This window comes from Lithobates pipiens, unplaced genomic scaffold (genome assembly GCF_037356315.1).
Source record: "Lithobates pipiens isolate NorthernLeopardFrog02 unplaced genomic scaffold, aLitPip1_a1.2 Scaffold_30, whole genome shotgun sequence".
Taxonomy (NCBI): Eukaryota; Metazoa; Chordata; class Amphibia; order Anura; family Ranidae; genus Lithobates; species Lithobates pipiens.
Window position 1 is genome coordinate 107,955,713 of NW_027507791.1, and position 18,864 is coordinate 107,974,576.

The following is an 18,864-nucleotide window of genomic DNA, read 5'->3' on the forward strand; positions in this document are numbered from 1 at the left end:
TGGGTTTATATTCCCTCAGGAAGAGAGCTCAGGGCTCACACTTGGGAAAAGCTCCACCCTACAGGCATGTGGCCTGGTGTAGGAGTCGGGGGGGCTTTCAGGTGGAGACGGCTCCACTAAAGAGAGAGAGGTGCTCTCTAGGAGTCTGAGCGTGTATGTCTGCAGGAGGCAGATTTGGCCCGTGACCAAGCAGCACGGAGCTGAGCAAGGGAGTTTGACTAAGTAAGAGTGAGCGAGCCAGGAGGCTGACGTTTTCTGTTATACAATGATGGTGGAAGAGGGAAGTCTTTCTGTGAAGTTTGTTTTGTTTAAATAAAATTGGGCTGCCACACCCTTAAAAATACAGTCTGGACTGACTGGTGTTCCTGAAAAAGCATACACCACTTGAGCATAATCACCCCAGATCGTTACAGTATCAAAAAAATAGGAAAACACACAAACCAAACAAACCTTGCACCTCTTGGACTAAAATATCTTAGCATATAATAAATAAAACATAATATGAGCATGAATACATTTTACATATAAAATTGATCACCCCTAATATCAATTATCAGACTATGGCAACTTCTCTGTGCAGCATCAAATTACCTTTCTATTACGTGCTAATTCCTTCTACTCCTCGCCTCTCTACCTCTGCTCTTTGCTCCCATCCATCTCCTCTACCTTCACTCCTCTCCACTAAGTAAACCATCATAGAGTTGGTTACTAGGTTCTATCCAGTATGACCATATTTTAACAAACCTTTGGGGGGTACCTCTATGCTTACATGTTAATTTTTCTCTTTTAAGTATATAGTTACGTTTTTCAACCCATTGTTTATGGGTTGGAGGATCAGCAGATGACCATTTTTGTAAAATAAATTAACATGCTAAATATAAGGATCTTATCCACATAGTATGCATCTCTACTGGTAACGCTCCATCAGGTATTATTCGAAATAGTGCAAGTTTGGATGTCCCTGTTATCTCAGTGGAGCATAATAAATTTAGTGTTATAAATATTTTTTTCCCAGTAACGATGAAGCTTTAGACATCACCAGAGCATGTGGATAAGAGAACCATTAAATAGAGAGCATCGCAGGCATAACAGTGTTATATATTTTCCCCAAGCATAGCATTTTTGTGGGGTATGATAAAAAGCTGAGATAGCCTTTGGGAGAGTGAGGGCGATGTCCTGGGAAGTGTTTCCAGGGCACGTGTCCATTCCCCCTCATCTGGATCCTCTGTCCCCTTGCCACCGGGCAAAACTATTTTTATGTTTTTTATGTTTTTCAGTATTCTCTATTATTTGTAAATTGGAATAAAGGTCTCCTATTAATCCTCATTTCGCGCAGGTAACCAAAATTGCCTTTGATAGTATTTTAGAGTGTGTTATTCTGTAATTGTATTTTTGAGCATTGGATTTGTAATGCGTGGCATATTTGAAGATATTGATAGAAGTTATTGTTCATTAACTGGTAGCAGTTTTTTAATATATTAAAAGGAAATAAAACATCCCCTTCATATAACTGTAACAAAAATAGTATGCCCACCTTTTTCCAATGGGCATTTTTCCACCCTTCCACACAAAATCCCTAAAAACTGAGTCGATAGTGCTAAATAATTGTAGTGTCAACTATATGGGGCAATTATGCAATACATATAGCATTTGGGGCATCCACACCATCCTCAACAAATTCACCCTCTCCCCCATGGACAGAGGGAATTTATTCCATGTTTTTCTCAGTTGTCTAAATTTGGCAATAAGAGGGATTATATTATTATCTGTTTATTCTGTTACATTCGGTGTAATTACCACTCCGAAATATTTAAATGACGTAACCAGGGCCATCTGATGGGCTTGGTGTGGAAGCTCCATGCACGCAGGGTCCAAAAGCAGCATTACGGATTTGTCCCAGTTGATATTGAATCCTGAAAAGGATCCATACAAGTCTATTAAGGACATAACTGTGGACAGGGATGGACCCGTATCCTCCAAGAACACTAGAGTATCATCCACATAGAGTGCTATCTTATCTTCACCTGTAGATCTGCAAAATCCTACAATATTTGTAGAAGTGTGAATAGCCCCACCCAGTGGTTCAATAGCCAGAGCAAAAATAAGCAGGGATAGGGGACATCCCTGCCTCGTCCCTCTGGTCAATGAAAAAGGGGCACACATCCATTCGCCTATACCCTTGCACTTGGGGAGTCATACAAAAGTTGTATCCATTTAATAAATCTGAGGCCAAACCCATATTGTTTTAAGCAATTCCACAAAAAGACCCACTCTATACTGTCAAATGCTTTAGCTGCATCGAGTGACAGTATTGCTCTGTTTCCCATGTTATCTGTTGGGAGTTGTAGACTTAAATATAGATGTCGAATATTATTTGATGTAGATCTATTAGGAATAAAGTCTGATTGATCACAATGTATTCATTTTGAAAAGCATTTTGATAATCTAATCGTCTATGCCTTTGCCAGCAACTGTCTGATGTTAACAAAGATATTGGATGGTATGAGTCAGGGTTACTTGGGTCCTTACCAGGTTTCAATAAGACAATAATTACTGCTTCAGTCCTAGAGTAGGGAATTGAACCCACCTCCATTGCATAAACACAAAAGGTTCCTCCACTCACAGCCTGAGTCTCAGAGCCTTTTCTTTAATTATTGGTTCAATCTGAGATATCTCTTTGACTACATTAGTTAAAGAGGTATCTTCCCAGATTTAAACAGTAATAAAAGGCTGCGGGAAGCCAATCAGAGGGTTAGGCTGTAAATAACGAGGAGCCCTTATAAACAGAAGAGCATGCAGCCAATAATAACCCCAAAGTAAGGTCGAGAGAATTATAGATGAGACACCTGGGGATGGGAGGAGGGGTGTCCCTTCTTTCTTCAGTATTTTTTTACCCTCTCTTCCGGAGCCATGGGGGGTACAGGGGCTCAGATTGTGAATGGAGAGGAATACAATTTCCAGTGCAAATATTAACAATATTATGCAACAAATTAAAGTGTTATAAAAACCCAAACAGAAAAAAAATAATATAATGCAGATTACCAATACTTAGATGTGGTGGTTTCATTCATTTTCTTTTTTTATGCTTTTTATTTTCTGTTTTTCCCTGGTGATCTGGTCAGTAACACACCTCTTGTGTGAGAGTGCCCCCACCCCCTTCGGGGTGAAGGAGCAACAGAGACCTATTTGGACATCAGTCTGAGGGGCAAGGAGGTTGGATGTTAGATGTGCTAGCAGATTTAGGTACACTAAACAAATTGAAGCCAAACTCCATCTGACACTTTATAGTCTGTTACAGCAAACATTTTTTTTTTTTTACCTTTTGGGATAAAGGTGTTATATAAATAAATTAAAAAGGATCATTGTGAGCACCTCTGCCAGTGTTACATGGTCTGATTCAACCCTTTAATTGCTACATCTGCAAGAGAGCTCATTCTTTTGAAAAACAACTGACTTACTAGCAGGATCACCAGGTCAAAATAAAAGAAAGTAAAACTAAAAATAATAATAATAATGCAGCCACCACATCTAAAAGTTGGTAAAATGCAATATAATAAATGTTTACTTCAGGGTTTAATACCACTTTAAGTGGATAAAGTTAATAAAGTTATACTGTTATACATCATATCTATAGGTAGATGATGGGAAGGAAGGAACTGACTGGGGTAAAGCTATTTTCAGTACTGGCTGGGAGAGTGAGAGTGGGGGGCAGGGAGAGGGAGTGAGTGGGGGGGGGGGGGGGCAAGAAGAGGGAAAAAGAGAAATGGGGTAGGGAGGGAGAGAGAGAAGGGGCTGGGAGATAGAGAGGGGAGCAGGGAAAGGGAGAGGGGGCAGGAAGAGAGAGAAAGGATGGGGAGAGAGAGAGGGGGGAGACAGAGAAGGTCAGGGAGAGAGGGGGGCAGAGAGAGAGAGAGGGGGACAGGGAGAGAGGGGCGGAAAGGATGTGTGTGAAACTAGTGGAGAGGATGCAGCAGTGTGGTGGTTCCCTTCTTCCAGGACAGCTGCACCTCCTGAGCCAGCTGTCATTCAAACACTGAGATCAGGGATGATCAGGAGGACGGAGAGGCCATCGGAGGTGCGGGAGAAGAGGAGCAGGTGGATGGAGCCATGAGAGTTATCCTTGGTTAAAGACGCGTTCAATTGTGAATGGTTTATGCAAAGTTACTCTCAGCCTTGAACATTTCCACAGCATCCTCTGCTTGCTTGCCAGCAAGCTGACAAATGTTTATATTCAGCTTTTTTTCAAATCCGAATCGCTCCTGAAGAGCTATCTTGCCAATTAAACAAACATGGACCCACACACCTGACACCAGTCTCTGGGACTCTGAATATCTTTCTACTATTGGAGACCAAATTAATGGCTTTGTATTGTTAACTTCCGGATTACATACCTTACTGGAGAATATCAGTAGTCAGGCAATATGGGTCAATATTATGTTTTATTTAAATAACTGTTGTACCTATGCGACTGTTTTATGGGTATGAAATTTTGATAATTAAATAATAAAATATTTTTAATACTTTTTAGATTGAATACTCATGTGCCGCATAAAGTCCACCTTATATTAGTCTTTCTTCTCAAATAATCCATATCGGGATGTTGGCACATTAATATTGGTGTGTTTGCAGTGTCACCCTGCGATACATACTATTTCTTTTAGACACTTCCTTATTCTAGTAGTGAGGGATGTTTTCAAGTGGGGATCCTTCATCAGGATAGTTCAATGTTTTTGCATAATGTGTGCCATGCTCCGAAACTGGATATGGAATTTAAACCCTTCCCTTTTTTTACCTGTTCATCAAAGTTTGTTTTCTACTGTCTCTATTGTCCATGCGGCCTGCTGTACATCAGTTGCACCATTCGGACAATTAGAATGAGGTGCGGGGAACACAGATGCCTGGTTGAGGAGGGCAGTCAAATACACAGTGTGCCTAGACATTTTCTAGAGCTTCAGCAAAAATTCTCTGAAGATCTTTGGTTCTGGGTAGTTGAAGCTATTACTTACAATTTATCGTCAGCCGAGGGATTCTAGCATCCCTGCGATAGAGAGAGAGACGTTTTGGATTCATACCTTAGATACTTTATTTCCAGGCAGCCAAATTGAGGAAATAGAAGTCAATACAGTCTTCTAACACAGCCCTCCAAACACATCCTACCCAAATGTATTTTCATTGACTCTATAAATCAGTATAATTTATTAGCTTTATTCATATTAAACTATTTGAATTTGCCCCTACATTAATGTTTAGTAGTTCCAAGGTATTTTTTGTGTGTCTAGGGTCATATAGACGTAACTACCTGTAAATAGTATATAGATCTTTGTAGAAGGTTCTCACCTTGTCTCCTGTACTGCATTTTTTCAATTTTATGTTTTTTTTTATCTGTAACTCAAGAACCTCATTTATTTTCTATAGCGACTTACTTTTTTACAGTTCAATGTAATATACTTACATTGATGTCCCCATTCTATTTTTGACTGAGAGCCATATACTTTGTCACAGTCCCACTATAATCCTTAAGGTGAGACCATATCCTTTGCCTGTACATTATGTTGTCATAATAATCATGGTATTTGTTTATTTATTTGTACGGGACTCTTATTGTCTTCACTTTATCATCCAAATTTTGATCTTGCATAGCAAGTTTTTTTATATCAAATTTGAGGTAGTACAGAGTCCAACATATGAGAATGCAAATATATAACTTGCAGAATAAAAATATATAAATGATAAATGTGCAAAATATATGCTAGATGGACATAGATGGCGGTATGCCAAATGAATAGAAACCTGTGAAAAAATATATGTGAATAAACACCAACAACAAATAATAAATATAATACACTTGGACTTAGTGGGCAAGTTTTAAATACTCCTGTTATAAGATATATGCAGTACCGCCTATTTATTTTATTCTAGTGATGTTTTTTATTCTTGTGATAGGCTTCTTATTTTTTATGTGTAATATATGCTCATCCCATATCCTGTTTCCAGAAGCCAGTTGTATCATTTACCAACTAATTATGCCCTGTTTTGGGTATTGCACCTGGCATGCTGCACATTCTAGTCCAGTGGCTCCTGCATATAAGTACCACTTCCAAGATGCCCCCCTCATGGTCTGAATGCGTGCCATGCCCACCACTTCTTGCAGCAGTGTTACATGACTGGATGAGCGCTTTTAACTCATTGTGAAGTGCCAATTTGTTGTTTCCAATAAATAATGCTTAGATGCTACAATTAGAATGGCGCTGCCCTTCCTTTCACTTTAGGGATATTTGCCTCATATTAATTATATGTTATAAGGTGTCTTTTTAAATGAGCATGCCATCATGGCCTTGTCTGCTTGATATATACTCAGACTGGATGCATTCTTAGTAAGACGTAATCTAAATTGTATTTCATGACAAAAAAAGATCCTTACCTTCCTGGTAAACTTCTTGAAAGCATAAGAAAAAAAAATATATAGGTGAAGAAGCCATAAAGGCCACATCTAATAGAGCATTAAATAATTATTAATGCCAGCTTTCATGAGGTCTGCAAGGTTCTTTTTTTCTGTATGGTGGATTAACAAAAAGATGATCAGTTTGCTCATGTAGCATACAGACTAAAAGGTGTACTTGTTTTCATACAGCATAACTGGCTTTGATTTTGCTGAAGCATCTGTATATACACATAATATATATATATATATATATATATATATATATATATATATATATATATATATATATATCTTTTCATGCGACAACACTAAAGAAATGACACTTTGCTAGAATGTAAAGTAGTAAGTGTACAGCTTGTACAACAGTGTACATTTACTGTTCCCTCAAAATAGCTCAACACACAGTTATTAATGTCTATACCGCTGGCCACAAATGTGAGTACACCCCTAAGTGAAAATGTCCAAATTGGGCCCAAAGTGTCAATATTTTGTGTGGCCACCATTATTTCCCAGCACTGTCTTAACCCTCTTGGGTATGGAGTTCACCAGAGCTTCACAGGTTGTCACTGGAGTCCTCTTCCATGCCTCCATGACGACATCCCGGAGCTGGTGGATGTTAGAGACCTTGCGCTCCTCCACCTTTCGTTTGAAGATGCCCCACAGAAGCTCAATAGGGTTTAAGTCTGCAGACATGCTTGGCCAGTCCATCACCTTTACCCTCAGCTTCTTTAGCAAAGCAGTGGTCATCTTAGAGGTGTGTTTGGGGTCATTATGTTGCCCTGCGGCCCAGTCTCCAAAGGGAGGGGATCATGCTCTGCTTCAGTATGTCACAGTACATGTTGGCATTCATGGTTACCTCAATGATCTGTAGCTCCCCAGTGCCAGCAGCACTCATGCAGCCCCCAGACCATGACACTCCCACCACCATGCTTGACTGTAGGCAAGACACACTTGTCTTTGTACTCCTCACCTGGTTGCCGCCACACACACTTGACACCATCTGAACCAAATCGTTTATCTTGGTTTCATCTGACCACATGACTTGGTTCCAGTAATCCATGTACTTAGTCTGCTTGTCTTCATCAAACTGTTTGCAGGCTTTCTTGTGCATCATCTTTAGAAGAGGCTTCCTTCTGGGAGGACAGCCATGCAGACCAATGTGATGCAGTGTGCAGCATATGGTCTTAGCACTGACAGGCTGGATCCCCACCCCTTCAACCTCTGCAGCAATGCTGGCAGCACTCATACGTCTATTTCCCAAAGACAACCTCTGGATATGACGCTGAGCATGTGCAGTCCACTTCTTTGGTTGGGCGAGGCCTATTCTGAGTGGAATTTGTCCTGGTAAACCACTGTATGGTTTTGGCCACCATGCTGCAGCTTAGTTTCAGGACCTTAGCAATCTTCTTACAGTCTAGGCCATCTTTATGTAGAGCAACAATTCTTTTTTTCAGATCCTCAGAGAGTTCTTTGCCATGAGGTGCACATGCTACATGAGCAAACTGATCATCTTTTTATTAATCCACCATACAGAAAAAAGGAACCTTGCAGACCTCATGAAAGTTGGCATTAATAATTATTTAATGCTCTATTAGATGTGGCCTTTATGGCTTCTTCACCTATATATTTTTTTTTCTTATGCTTTCAAGAAGTTTACCAGGAAGGTAAGGATCTTTTTTTGTGACAACATCACAGAGCTGGTGGATGTTAGAGACCTTGCACTCCTCCACCTTGCACTCCACCACCTCCCAGTCTCTGAAGGGAAGGGATTGTGCTCTGCTTCAGTATGTCAGTACATGTTGGCATCCATGGTTACCTCAATGAACTGTAGCTCCCCAGTTCCGGCAGCACTCATGCAGCCCTAGATCATGACACTCCCACCACCATGCTTGACTGTAGACAAGACCAACTTGTCTTTGTCCTCCTCACCTGGTTGCCGCCACACACACTTGACAACATCTGAACCAAATGAGTTCATCTTGGTCTCATCAGACCACAGGACATGGTTCCAGTAATCCATGTCCTTAGTCTGCTTGTCTTCAGTAAACTGTTTGTGGGCTTTCTTGTGCATCAGCTTTAAAAGAGGCTTCCTTCTGGGACGGCAGCCATGCAGACCAATTTCATGCAGTGTGCGGCATATGGCCTGAGCACTGACAAGCTGACCCCCCCTCCCACACACAAACTCTGTAGCAATGATGTCAGCACTCATACGTCTATTTCCCAAAGACAATCTCTAGATATGACGCAGAGCACGTGCACTCAACTTAATTGGTCGACCATGGAGAGGCCTGTTCTGAGTGGAACCTGTCCTGTTAAACTGTTGTATGCTCTTGGCCACCATGCTGCATCTGCAGTTTCAGGGTCTTAGCAATCTTTTTATAGCCTAGGCCATCTTTATGTAGAGCAACAATTCTTTTTTTCAGTTCCTCAGAGAGTTCTTTGCCATGAGGTGCCATGTTGAACTTCCAATTACCAGTATGAGAGTGAGAGCGATAATACCAAATTTAACACACTTGCTCCCCATTCACACTTGAGACCTTGTAACACTAATGAGTCACAAGACACTGGGGAGGGAAAATGGCTAATTGGGCGCAGTTTGGACATTTTCACTTAGGGGTGTACTCACTTTGGTTGGCAGCAGTTTAGACATTAATGGCTGTGTTAATCTCAGTGTAATTAATGTAAGTTGAACACCACTCAGCTCTAATTTGCTATTAAAATTAAAACAGTCTATCTATAACAATCAATGAATAGTTTTGTACAGATACACAAACAGCTCTACGTTAATTGTCAGTAATAGCATCTACTATAAAAAAAAATAAAACATTATAAAGATAGCAAACAATCCAGTTCTGAAACACTGTAAAATACAATAGTATAGCAGCGGTCCTGTCAGTCCATTTAAAACATGACCTGCATTTATATGTTTGAACATATAAGGGATAGAAGGACGACAGTTGGTCAATACAGTTCTGAAGAATGACGGTGGTCCTAGTAAATAATTATGAGCGTGCACCTACACCCAGATCCAGACCATGTGAGTCACACTCCCCGAGGGGGTTCAAACTCACCAGAAAATAGTAAATCACAAGCCTTGAAATAATAGTAAGGAAGTCATCCAAGATATAGGTCTGGTTAGAACTGCAAATCACTCCATGTATAGACCATAGAAAAGAAAGATTCCACATAGTGTGATCCAGTTTACGACTTTTATTGCATAACCCAACCCCCTAAAAATTGCACTTACAAACAGTTTAAAAGCAATGAGCATAAAATACAAAACGTAAAAACGCTAAACTTTGGACTTGAGATATTTGTATACATGCAATGGTTGAACCTTTTTTTCCTTTCCAGGAGGGAGAAAAGGAGATTGAGGAGTGTTGTCATCTCTTTTTGTGTCTATTATCAGCACTAAAAGTGTGTAAATATTGATTTATGTAAGATCCCGGAGAAGATGGGAACCATATTTCATAGAGCAACAGAAGTTGCACCAATAGAACCAAACCATGTTCTTCGGAATTTCTCCTCTTAGTGATAAGCCCCATACACACTATTAGATTTTCTGCTGATTTTTTCCTTCAGATTTACCATATTTACCATAGATTTAACCATGTAATATGAGGTCAATCCTTAGGAGTTTCAATTTGTATGCAATCAGGCAGGCCCTTGCACTACATGGTTTTGGTAAATCTGAAGACAAAAATCAGAAGAAAATCTGATAGTGTGAATGGGGCTATTAGAGTGAGACAATTGGATCTTCCATCTACATAATCTCATTAAATTGGCCAAGCTAGTGTGACACAGTACGCGGGGAGACCTGCTTTCAAAAGTAAGGGATACAGGCTCTTGCTGCATTAATTATGGCAAATGAATAATTAATGTTTATATCTCAAGATTGGTATTGGCGTAAGACGTAAAAAAAAAAGGCTAGCGGAACATTGGGGTGGATTTACTAAAACTGGAGAGTGCAAAATCTGGTGCTGCTGTGCATGGTAGCCAATCAGCTTCTGACATCATCTTCTTCAATTAAGCTTTGACAATAAAACCAGGAAGCTGGTTTCCGGGGGGGGGGGCTTCTGCCAGTTCAACGCATAAAAAAGATACAGTAGGTGCCAACAAATATATCACAATATAAGTACTTACGTCCTAGGCTGGTTTACGAGAAATATATTGTTTTGAAGGAAAATATGGACTTTAAATGGTACTATACAAGGACAGCAACACATATATGATCTATAAAAGGTGTTTTTATTACCACAACTGAATTAAAAACTTTCATGAATAAAAAAGAAGTTGTGCTACAATGGGACACTAGGGGCACTAGTACATGCATAATATTGCATTGATGGCAAAAAGCTAATAAAACCATCACATAGCATGCATCTAAATCTTCTCTACATGTTTTGCACAATTATCCACTTTTCAGGATTATTAGAGGGCAAACAAACTCTTCTATAAAAAGATAATAACAATTATAACAAGAAAAACAAACATAATATAAAGATAATATATGCAAGCACCTCTCTTTGGGAATGTTATGTGTAGCCCTCTAAAGGAACTATAATCTTCAAATATATTTTGTATGTTAAGAATATCAGTCATGGGCTGAGACATGAATAGGAGGATATTCTCTGAAAACAGTGCAGATCATATTTCTCTTTTTAGCAAAAGTGACCTGTGGGATTTTGGATGTCTGCAAAAGGTACCTAGAGAAAGGTTTCAAAGATAATTTGAAAAGGATTGGGGACAGTGGGCAACCCTGCCTGGTGCCTTTTTGGAGGGTAGAAAGATTTGACAGATATCCCAGAGTACAAATATTGGCAATGGGAGCAGAGTATGTTGATTGAAGAAAGGAGGGAGTTTACCTCTGAAGTTGAATGCTGTCAGCACCTCAACTAGCCAGTTAAGGTTAACATTATCAAAAGCGATTTTGGCATTAAAGTTAATGATGACTGAGATTGCAGAGGAGGGGTGTCTTTTAACATGATCTAGTATTGAGAGGCCTTTTCTTATATTTAAGACTACTGCTCTGCCTTTTATAAAGCCTGATTGAGCTAGGTGAATTAATGATGGCAGTATGTAAGCAAGTCTGTTCGCTCTTATTTTGGATAATATCTTAACATCAATGTTTTTGAGTGAAAAGGGATGATAAGATTCAGGTAGTGTGGGATCCTTATGTTTTTTTTTGCTTCATTAACCACTTGCCGACCAGCATACGATGATGTACATCAGCACAATGGCACAGCTGGGCAAATGGGCGTACCTGTACATCCCATTTAAGACATGGCTTAGTGGGCATGCATGACGCATACTCCATGAGCATGCCAGTGGTTCCTGTAGAATCGATGTCTGCCTTGGGGCCCGCGATCGTGACATGGAGCGGCAGAACGGGGAGATGCCTATGTAAACATGGCATTTCCCTGTTCTGCCTAGCAACATGACAGGAATTTACTGCTCAGGAGCAGTGATCTCTGTCCTGTTGTGGTGAGCCCACCCCCTCACAGTTAGAATCACCCCCTAGGACACACTTAACCTGCCATAATGTTGCAGTCCCAATAAAAATCACAGGTTACTAGTAAAAAAAATTATAATAAAAATGCCATGAATCTATTTCCTATTTTGTAGACGCTATAACTTTTCTGCAAACCAATCAATATACACTTATTGAAAAATATTGCACTTTTTACCAAAAATATGTAGAAGAATACATATCAGCCTAAACTGAGAAAGAAATTCACTTTTTTATATATTTTTGGGGGGTATTTATTATAGGATTTCAGATATGGTTGAGTGTCTATGGCATCTAGTTTGATCCAGTCCTGGGACCTTGCGGTTAGTGAGGCTGGAAATTGTGGTATTTTTGTTGTAATAATGGGATTATGGATTGCATCTAACTGAGCGGGGTCAGTTTAGCTAAGAATAGCTGCATCATTTTCTGTTAAAAAAAAAGAATAGCTGCATTAAAACATTAGTCCCATTTGTAATGGGTGAGGGAGTCTGAGCATATAGATTTTTGTAAAAGTTTTTCGAGAATAGCATTCATTTCTAAAGGGGTAGTACTTGAGTACTTAATTGCCTGTTGGCAAGGTAAGTTTTTGTACAAAAGTTGGAGTATAGGTGCCCTTTACTAAGCGCACTAATTGTTTTCCTGTTGTATTCGTGTATTTATAGAAATGCAGTATTAAGATCTGATCTGTATTTATCTAGACCGAGGTCTAAATTTATTTTTGCGTTTTGCCAGGCTTGTTTGTGCAAGTATGTTGTTATGCTGTTGAGGTCTAATTGGGCCTTTCTCAGTTCAACACTATCTTGGAGATATTGGTTCATTATCTTTTCTGTAGGCAGAAACAAAATATTTATTATTATGTCTCTCAGGTACACCTTGCCTGTTTCCCAAAACAAGGTTAGATTGGAAAAGTGTTCAGTATTTGTTTCCTGAAAGTGTGACTATGCACTCTTCAGCATGCTTCAAAAAGAGTTATTGTTTAGCAAATAACTACTGTGCCACACAAAGGTACTGTATTACCCTTATGTGGAGAGTCTTATACATATAGTGAGATTGGGGAGTGATCAGATATAATAATTTTGTGGATGTCCATGTCAGCAATGAGTGATAGTAGACCTGTGGAGCACAATAGTCTAGTCTAGCTAAGGTGCTATGGACCAGTGAGAAAGGGGTATATTTCCTGTTCATTCTCTAAGGGTCTAATAGATTTAGAGCTGAGATCATGTCAGCTAAGGGGGTGCCAACAGCAGATGTTTGAAGGTGTTGTGACAAATCTTTTTTTTTGTGAGCACCTGTCTTCTATTTCACTTATTGAAATCACCCCCAATGATGTGTCTATGAGAGGGTTGTGGAGAATGCACTGGGCAGTGTCATGGACACAATTTCGCACACATTCCCCGACACAAAGTAATGTGAGCTAAGCCTTAGACTGGGGTTCTTCAAGAATGAAAATGTCTTTCAAGGGCGCCCTGATTGGAAAAAGGTTGAGGAACACGACTTATAAAATCTACATACTGACACTGTACACATGTCATTCTATTTATCATAATTAGGAAAAAAGGCTCCATAGAGCAATATGCTTTATCTATAGTTCACTGTTTAGTCAAAAATCATTCTAAAGCCAAAGTATAAACACACATACACTCTATTGTCAAAAGTATGGGGGTGCTTACCTTTACACGCACATGAACCTTAATGGCATCCCAGTCTTAGTCCGTAAGGGTTCAATATTGAGTTGGCCCACCCATTGCAGCTATAACAGCTTTAACTCTTCTGTCCACAAGGTTTAGGAGTGTGTCTATATAAATGTTTGACCATTCTTCCAGAAGCACGTTAGTGTGGTCAGGCACTGAGAAGGCCTGACTTGCTGTCTCTGCTCTAACTCATCCTAAAGGTGTTCCATCGGGTTGAGGTCAGGACTCTGTGCAGGCCAGTCAAGTTCCTCCACCCCAAACTCGCTCATCCATGTCTTTATGGACCTTGTTCTGTGCATTAGTCCAAATCATTTGGTGGAGGGAGGATTATGGTGTGGAGTTGTTTTTCAGGGGTTGGGCTTGGCCCCATAGTTCCGGTGAAGGGAACTCTTAAGGTGTCAGCATACCAAGACATTTTGGACAATTTCATGCTCCCAACTTCGTGAGAACAGTTTGGGGATGGCTCCATCCTATTCTAACATGACAGTGCACAAATAAAGTTCCATAGAGATATGGATGAGCAAATTTGGGGTGGAGGAACTTGACTGGCCTGACCTCAACCTGATAGAACACCTTTGGGACAAATTAGAGCGAAGACTGCGAGCCAGGCCTTCTCGTCCAACATCATTGCCTGACCACACAAATGCACTTCTGGAAGAATGCTCAAATTGTCCCATAGACACACTCCAAAACCTTGTGGGCAATGTCTTCCCAGAAGAGTTGAAGCTGTTATAGCTGCAATGGGTGGGCCAACTCAACATTGAACCCTACGGACTAAGACTGGGATGTCATTAAAGTTCATGTGCGTGTAAAGGCAGACGTCCCAATACTTTCAACAACATAGTATATCTAATAATATACTGAAAATATATATACTGCTACTGTATACATACTGCCAACTCTTGAATAAGACATATGCCAGATACAAATGCTAGTAAAAGCAGAACTCTCATTTATTGTTTAGTTAGGGTGAGTACCCTATGAACCTCATTAGATATTTCATCAGCTAAGTGTCCAGTATGAAAGAATTCCATCACTTAATCTTTTAGCAGCAACATTAACATCAGACATCATTGTATACAATTTTCCCATGAATTTAAGGGTAAGGCATACATCACACAGCCCAGGAAAAGAAAAAAAGAAAACAATTAACAGCCACATTAAAGCAAAGGCACGATATATCAGCTGTATGATGAAGATCAGAGTTGTGCACACTCAGCAGGATTAACTCTTCTCAGCTCAAGCACACTCAAATGATCAACTGTCCGAGCTGTATGTTGTCCCCTTTTCTTTGCCACTGCGTCTGCAACACACCAATTAAAGGTGCAGATAAAAAAGGCTGCATCACCACTTTCAATTTGACAGCTCAGTGCAAGCAGATGCCAAGGGGAGCATTTTAGTAACAAAGATTGCACAGAACAGCTTTTTCTGAACACATTGTTAAATTTATTGTATCATACAGAGATCTAATTTATTTTACAGAGGAGCCAAAGGTGCAATATTAGTCCTATATGAACAATTAAAGGGAGGTTACTGTAAATGTTCAGTTGTTTTAATTTTGAATGGGTATTGTACATTTTAGCAAAAAATCATTTTGATGTAGCTCTGGCAATTTTATATGCATGCACAAACATATTTAATACCATATTTTATATATAAATTTGATCAAATCCAAAACTCTTGTACCTTGAATTAGTAGTTGCACTGTCTAGCAAAAGTTCAATCAGTCTCCTGTTTGACTACTTTGAGAAAAGTAGTCAAGAGCTTAGTAAATGAGGGGAGCTCTGATGTCTATCATCCAATCATGTGCAAGCAAAAATGCTGCTTTTTAATTTCCCTTGCATGTGATCAGCTATTCTTTACAAAGTGAAGCTTTACTTCATTTACTAAGCTTTGAATCATCTTCACTTGCAAAGCGCACAGTCTATTTGCTTTTAGTAAATCAATCTTATGGAACCACATGAGAAAGTTGGTAAAAACTGTGAATGGAGCCTATGTCCCTTGCTGTATTACTACACAGGAAATACAACATACCATACTATGTAATCAAGAAACGTGCCTGCCTCTGTTTACATATACAATTAAATCTATAAAGAAAAGCAAATTATTAAAAAATGAACATATTTGTATTACGCGGATCAAATGCCTCATTTTAATGATTGTGTGTACAATATCAGGACATATTAACCACTTGACCACTGGGCACTTAAACACCCTTAATAACCAGACCAATTTTCAGCTTTCGGTGCTCTCACATTTTGAATGACAATTACTCAGTCATGCAACACTGGACTTATATGAAATTTTTGTCCTTTTTTTTCACACAAATGGAGCTTTCTGTTGGTAGTTTTTAATCACCGCTCGGTTTTTTATTTTTTGAGCTATAAAAGAAAAAAGACCGAAAACTCTGTAAAAAAAATGATTTTTTCTTCGTTTCTGTTATAAAATTTAGCAGATTAGTAATTTTTCTTCATACATTTTGGCCAAAATTTATACTACTACATATCTTTGGTAAAAATAAGTACAAATTGGTGGATATTATTTGGTCTTTGTGAAAGTTATAGAGTCCACAAGCTACGGTACCAATATCTGAAAATTGATCACACCTGAAGTACTGACGGCCTATTTCAATTCTTGAGACCCTAACATGCCAGAAAAGTACAAATACCCCCCAAATGACCCTTTTTTGGAAAGAAGACATTCCAAGGTATTTAGTAAGAGGCATGATGAGGTTTTTGAAGTTGTCATTTTTTCCCACAATTCTTTGCAAAATCAAGATTTTTTTTTACTTTTTTTTTTCCCACAAAATTGTCATATTATCAGTTTATTTTTCACACACAGCATATGCATACCACAAATTACACCCCAAAACAAATTCTGCTATTACTCCCAAGTACGGCGATACCACATGTATGAGACTTTTGCACAGTGTGGCCACATACAGAGGCCCAACATGCAGGGAGCACCATCAGGCGTTCTGGAGCACCCAGGACAATTCTGACATTTCTCTCCTACATGTAAAAATCATCATTTATTTGCTAGAAAATTACATAGAACCCCAAAACATTATATATGTTTTTTTAGCAAAGACCCTAGAGAATACAATGATGGTCCCCAAAAATAAATTTTTTGATCACTTTTATTCCTATTACAAGGAATGTAAACATCCCATGTAATAGGAATATGGCATGACAGGTCCTCTTTACAGTGAGATATGGGGTCAATAAGACCCCACATCTCACCTCTAAGCTGGGAAGCCTGAAATAAAAAAAAAAAAGATTTTGGCTTTGATCATATTGGCGAGTCGGTAGAAGCACTGGAGGGCGGCGGGAGGGGGGGATGTCTATGGCTGGGTATTGCAGGGTATCACTGAGTATGGCTGGGTATTGCAGGGTATCTCCGAGTATGGCTGGGTATCTCCGAGTATGGCTGGGTATCTCCGGGTATGGCAATTTATGGCAGGGTATTGCAAAGTATTGGCAAGGTATTGCAGAGTATTGGCTGGAATTGTACTGCAGAGTATTGGAGGGTACTGCAGAGTATTAGCGGGTATTGCAGAGTATTGGTGGGTATTGCAGAGTATTGGCAGGTATTGCAGAGTATTAGCTGGCACTGCAGATTATTAGCTGGCATTGCAGAGTATTAGCTGGTATTGCAGAGTATTAGCTGGTATTGCAGAGTATTGGTGGGTATTGCAGAGTATTAGCGGGTATTGCAGAGTATTGGTGGGTATTGCAGAGTATTAGCGGGCATTGCAGAGTATTAGCTGGCATTGCAGAGTATTGGCAGGGAATTGAGGGGTTAAATTTCGGTGAGCAGCGATGTGGGCACTGCAGATGCAGCCCACATCGCTGCTGACACTGATCTCTTCCCCCTCCGCTGTACCGATTGGTACAGAGAGGGGGGGGGGGAACCGGCATCATAACATGACGGTTTGTTTACAAGTGATCACTCCGTAATTTGATGGAGCGATCACATGGTAAACGGCCGCGATGAGCGAACATTTATCGTGATCCATGATGCGGTCATGGATGCTCTCGAGTGCGCGCCCCAGGGGGCGTGTGAGAACGGAATTCTGGGAGGACGTCATATGACGGCCTCTCAGAGTTAAACAACCGCCCTGTAGCCGTCATTCGGCTATGGGCCGGTTGTTAAGTGGTTAATCAAAAGAAATAATCTGAGCTACAACCATGGTAGTCAGCAGCCTGTAGCACAGTACATTTAAAGTAGAAGATACAATTAATAAATGAAAAGGTATTTACTGGGGATTTACACAGCACTTTAAATATACTGTATATATTATACATTCATATCAGTCCCTGCCCTCAAGGAGCTTACAATCTAAGGTCCCTAACTCACATTCATACATATACTAGAGCCAATTACCTAACAGCATGTCTTTGGAGTGTGGGAGGAAACCCAAGTACGTACAGGGAGAACATGCAAACTCCAGGCAGATAGTGCTGTGGTTGGGATTCAAACCACTGACCCTAGTGCTGCCAGGTAGAAGTGCTAACCACTTAGCCACTAAATGTATGAACTCTCATGTGCCTGTCTATATCTTAGCCCTACATCAACTCTCTAGGAGGCCTTAAATCCAACAAACACGGATATGTTCATCTCCTTGTTTGCAAGCGCTAGTTCGCCCTTTGAAACTCTGTGTTGGTTGCTGGGCAACCTTTATGTCCTATAGGGGATTTCAGGACATTGAAAGCTGTAGGGCAACCCTTGGTTTCTCAGCAAAAGTTGAGACTGGCATATCAAAGTAACTTGTGGGCTCAACTGACACAATGTACAACTAAGTGTGCCTGCTTATATTCAAATTGCTATTTTACATTACATTAGAAAAGGTTATCACTGGTGAACCAAGTCCTTAAAGGTTATGTTACCCCCAACATTTAATTTCCCTTATATGTGTCTGCTGTATCATGTACTTGCATGAAAAAGTATCCTGTTCACTTTGCATTGCCAGCTGTCAGTGGCAGCAGAAATGATTAGTTCCTGGGCTTCAGACCATTCTATATATCAGCACACGTTCGCATTGTGTTTATATCAGGAGTGTAACAAAAACTGAAAAAAAATAAAGTGAGTGCTAAACAGAAAAATGAAATAACAGCTGCTAGCAAAAAAAGGCAATATATCCAATCCTCCAGAGCAATAAACAAAAAATATGCAGCGCTGTGATAAATATAAATGTGAAGTCCATAAACATAGAAAAGTCC

At 39.8% G+C, this 18,864-nt stretch overlaps 1 protein-coding gene across 8 annotated transcripts in view; it reads right to left on the reverse strand.

The window, feature by feature from the left end:
• RYR3 (ryanodine receptor 3) overlaps positions 1–18,864 on the reverse strand; it is a 1,008,486-nt gene that overhangs the window by 743,208 nt on the left and 246,414 nt on the right. Inside the window, exon 4 of one of the 8 annotated variants that reach the window (XM_077464737.1) lies at positions 6,422–6,436. The exons of the other annotated variants lie outside the window; for them this stretch is intronic. Coding sequence (XP_077320863.1) covers positions 6,422–6,436 — 15 coding nt within the window. The remainder of the gene's footprint in view (positions 1–6,421; positions 6,437–18,864) is intronic. 8 annotated transcript variants of the gene reach the window in all.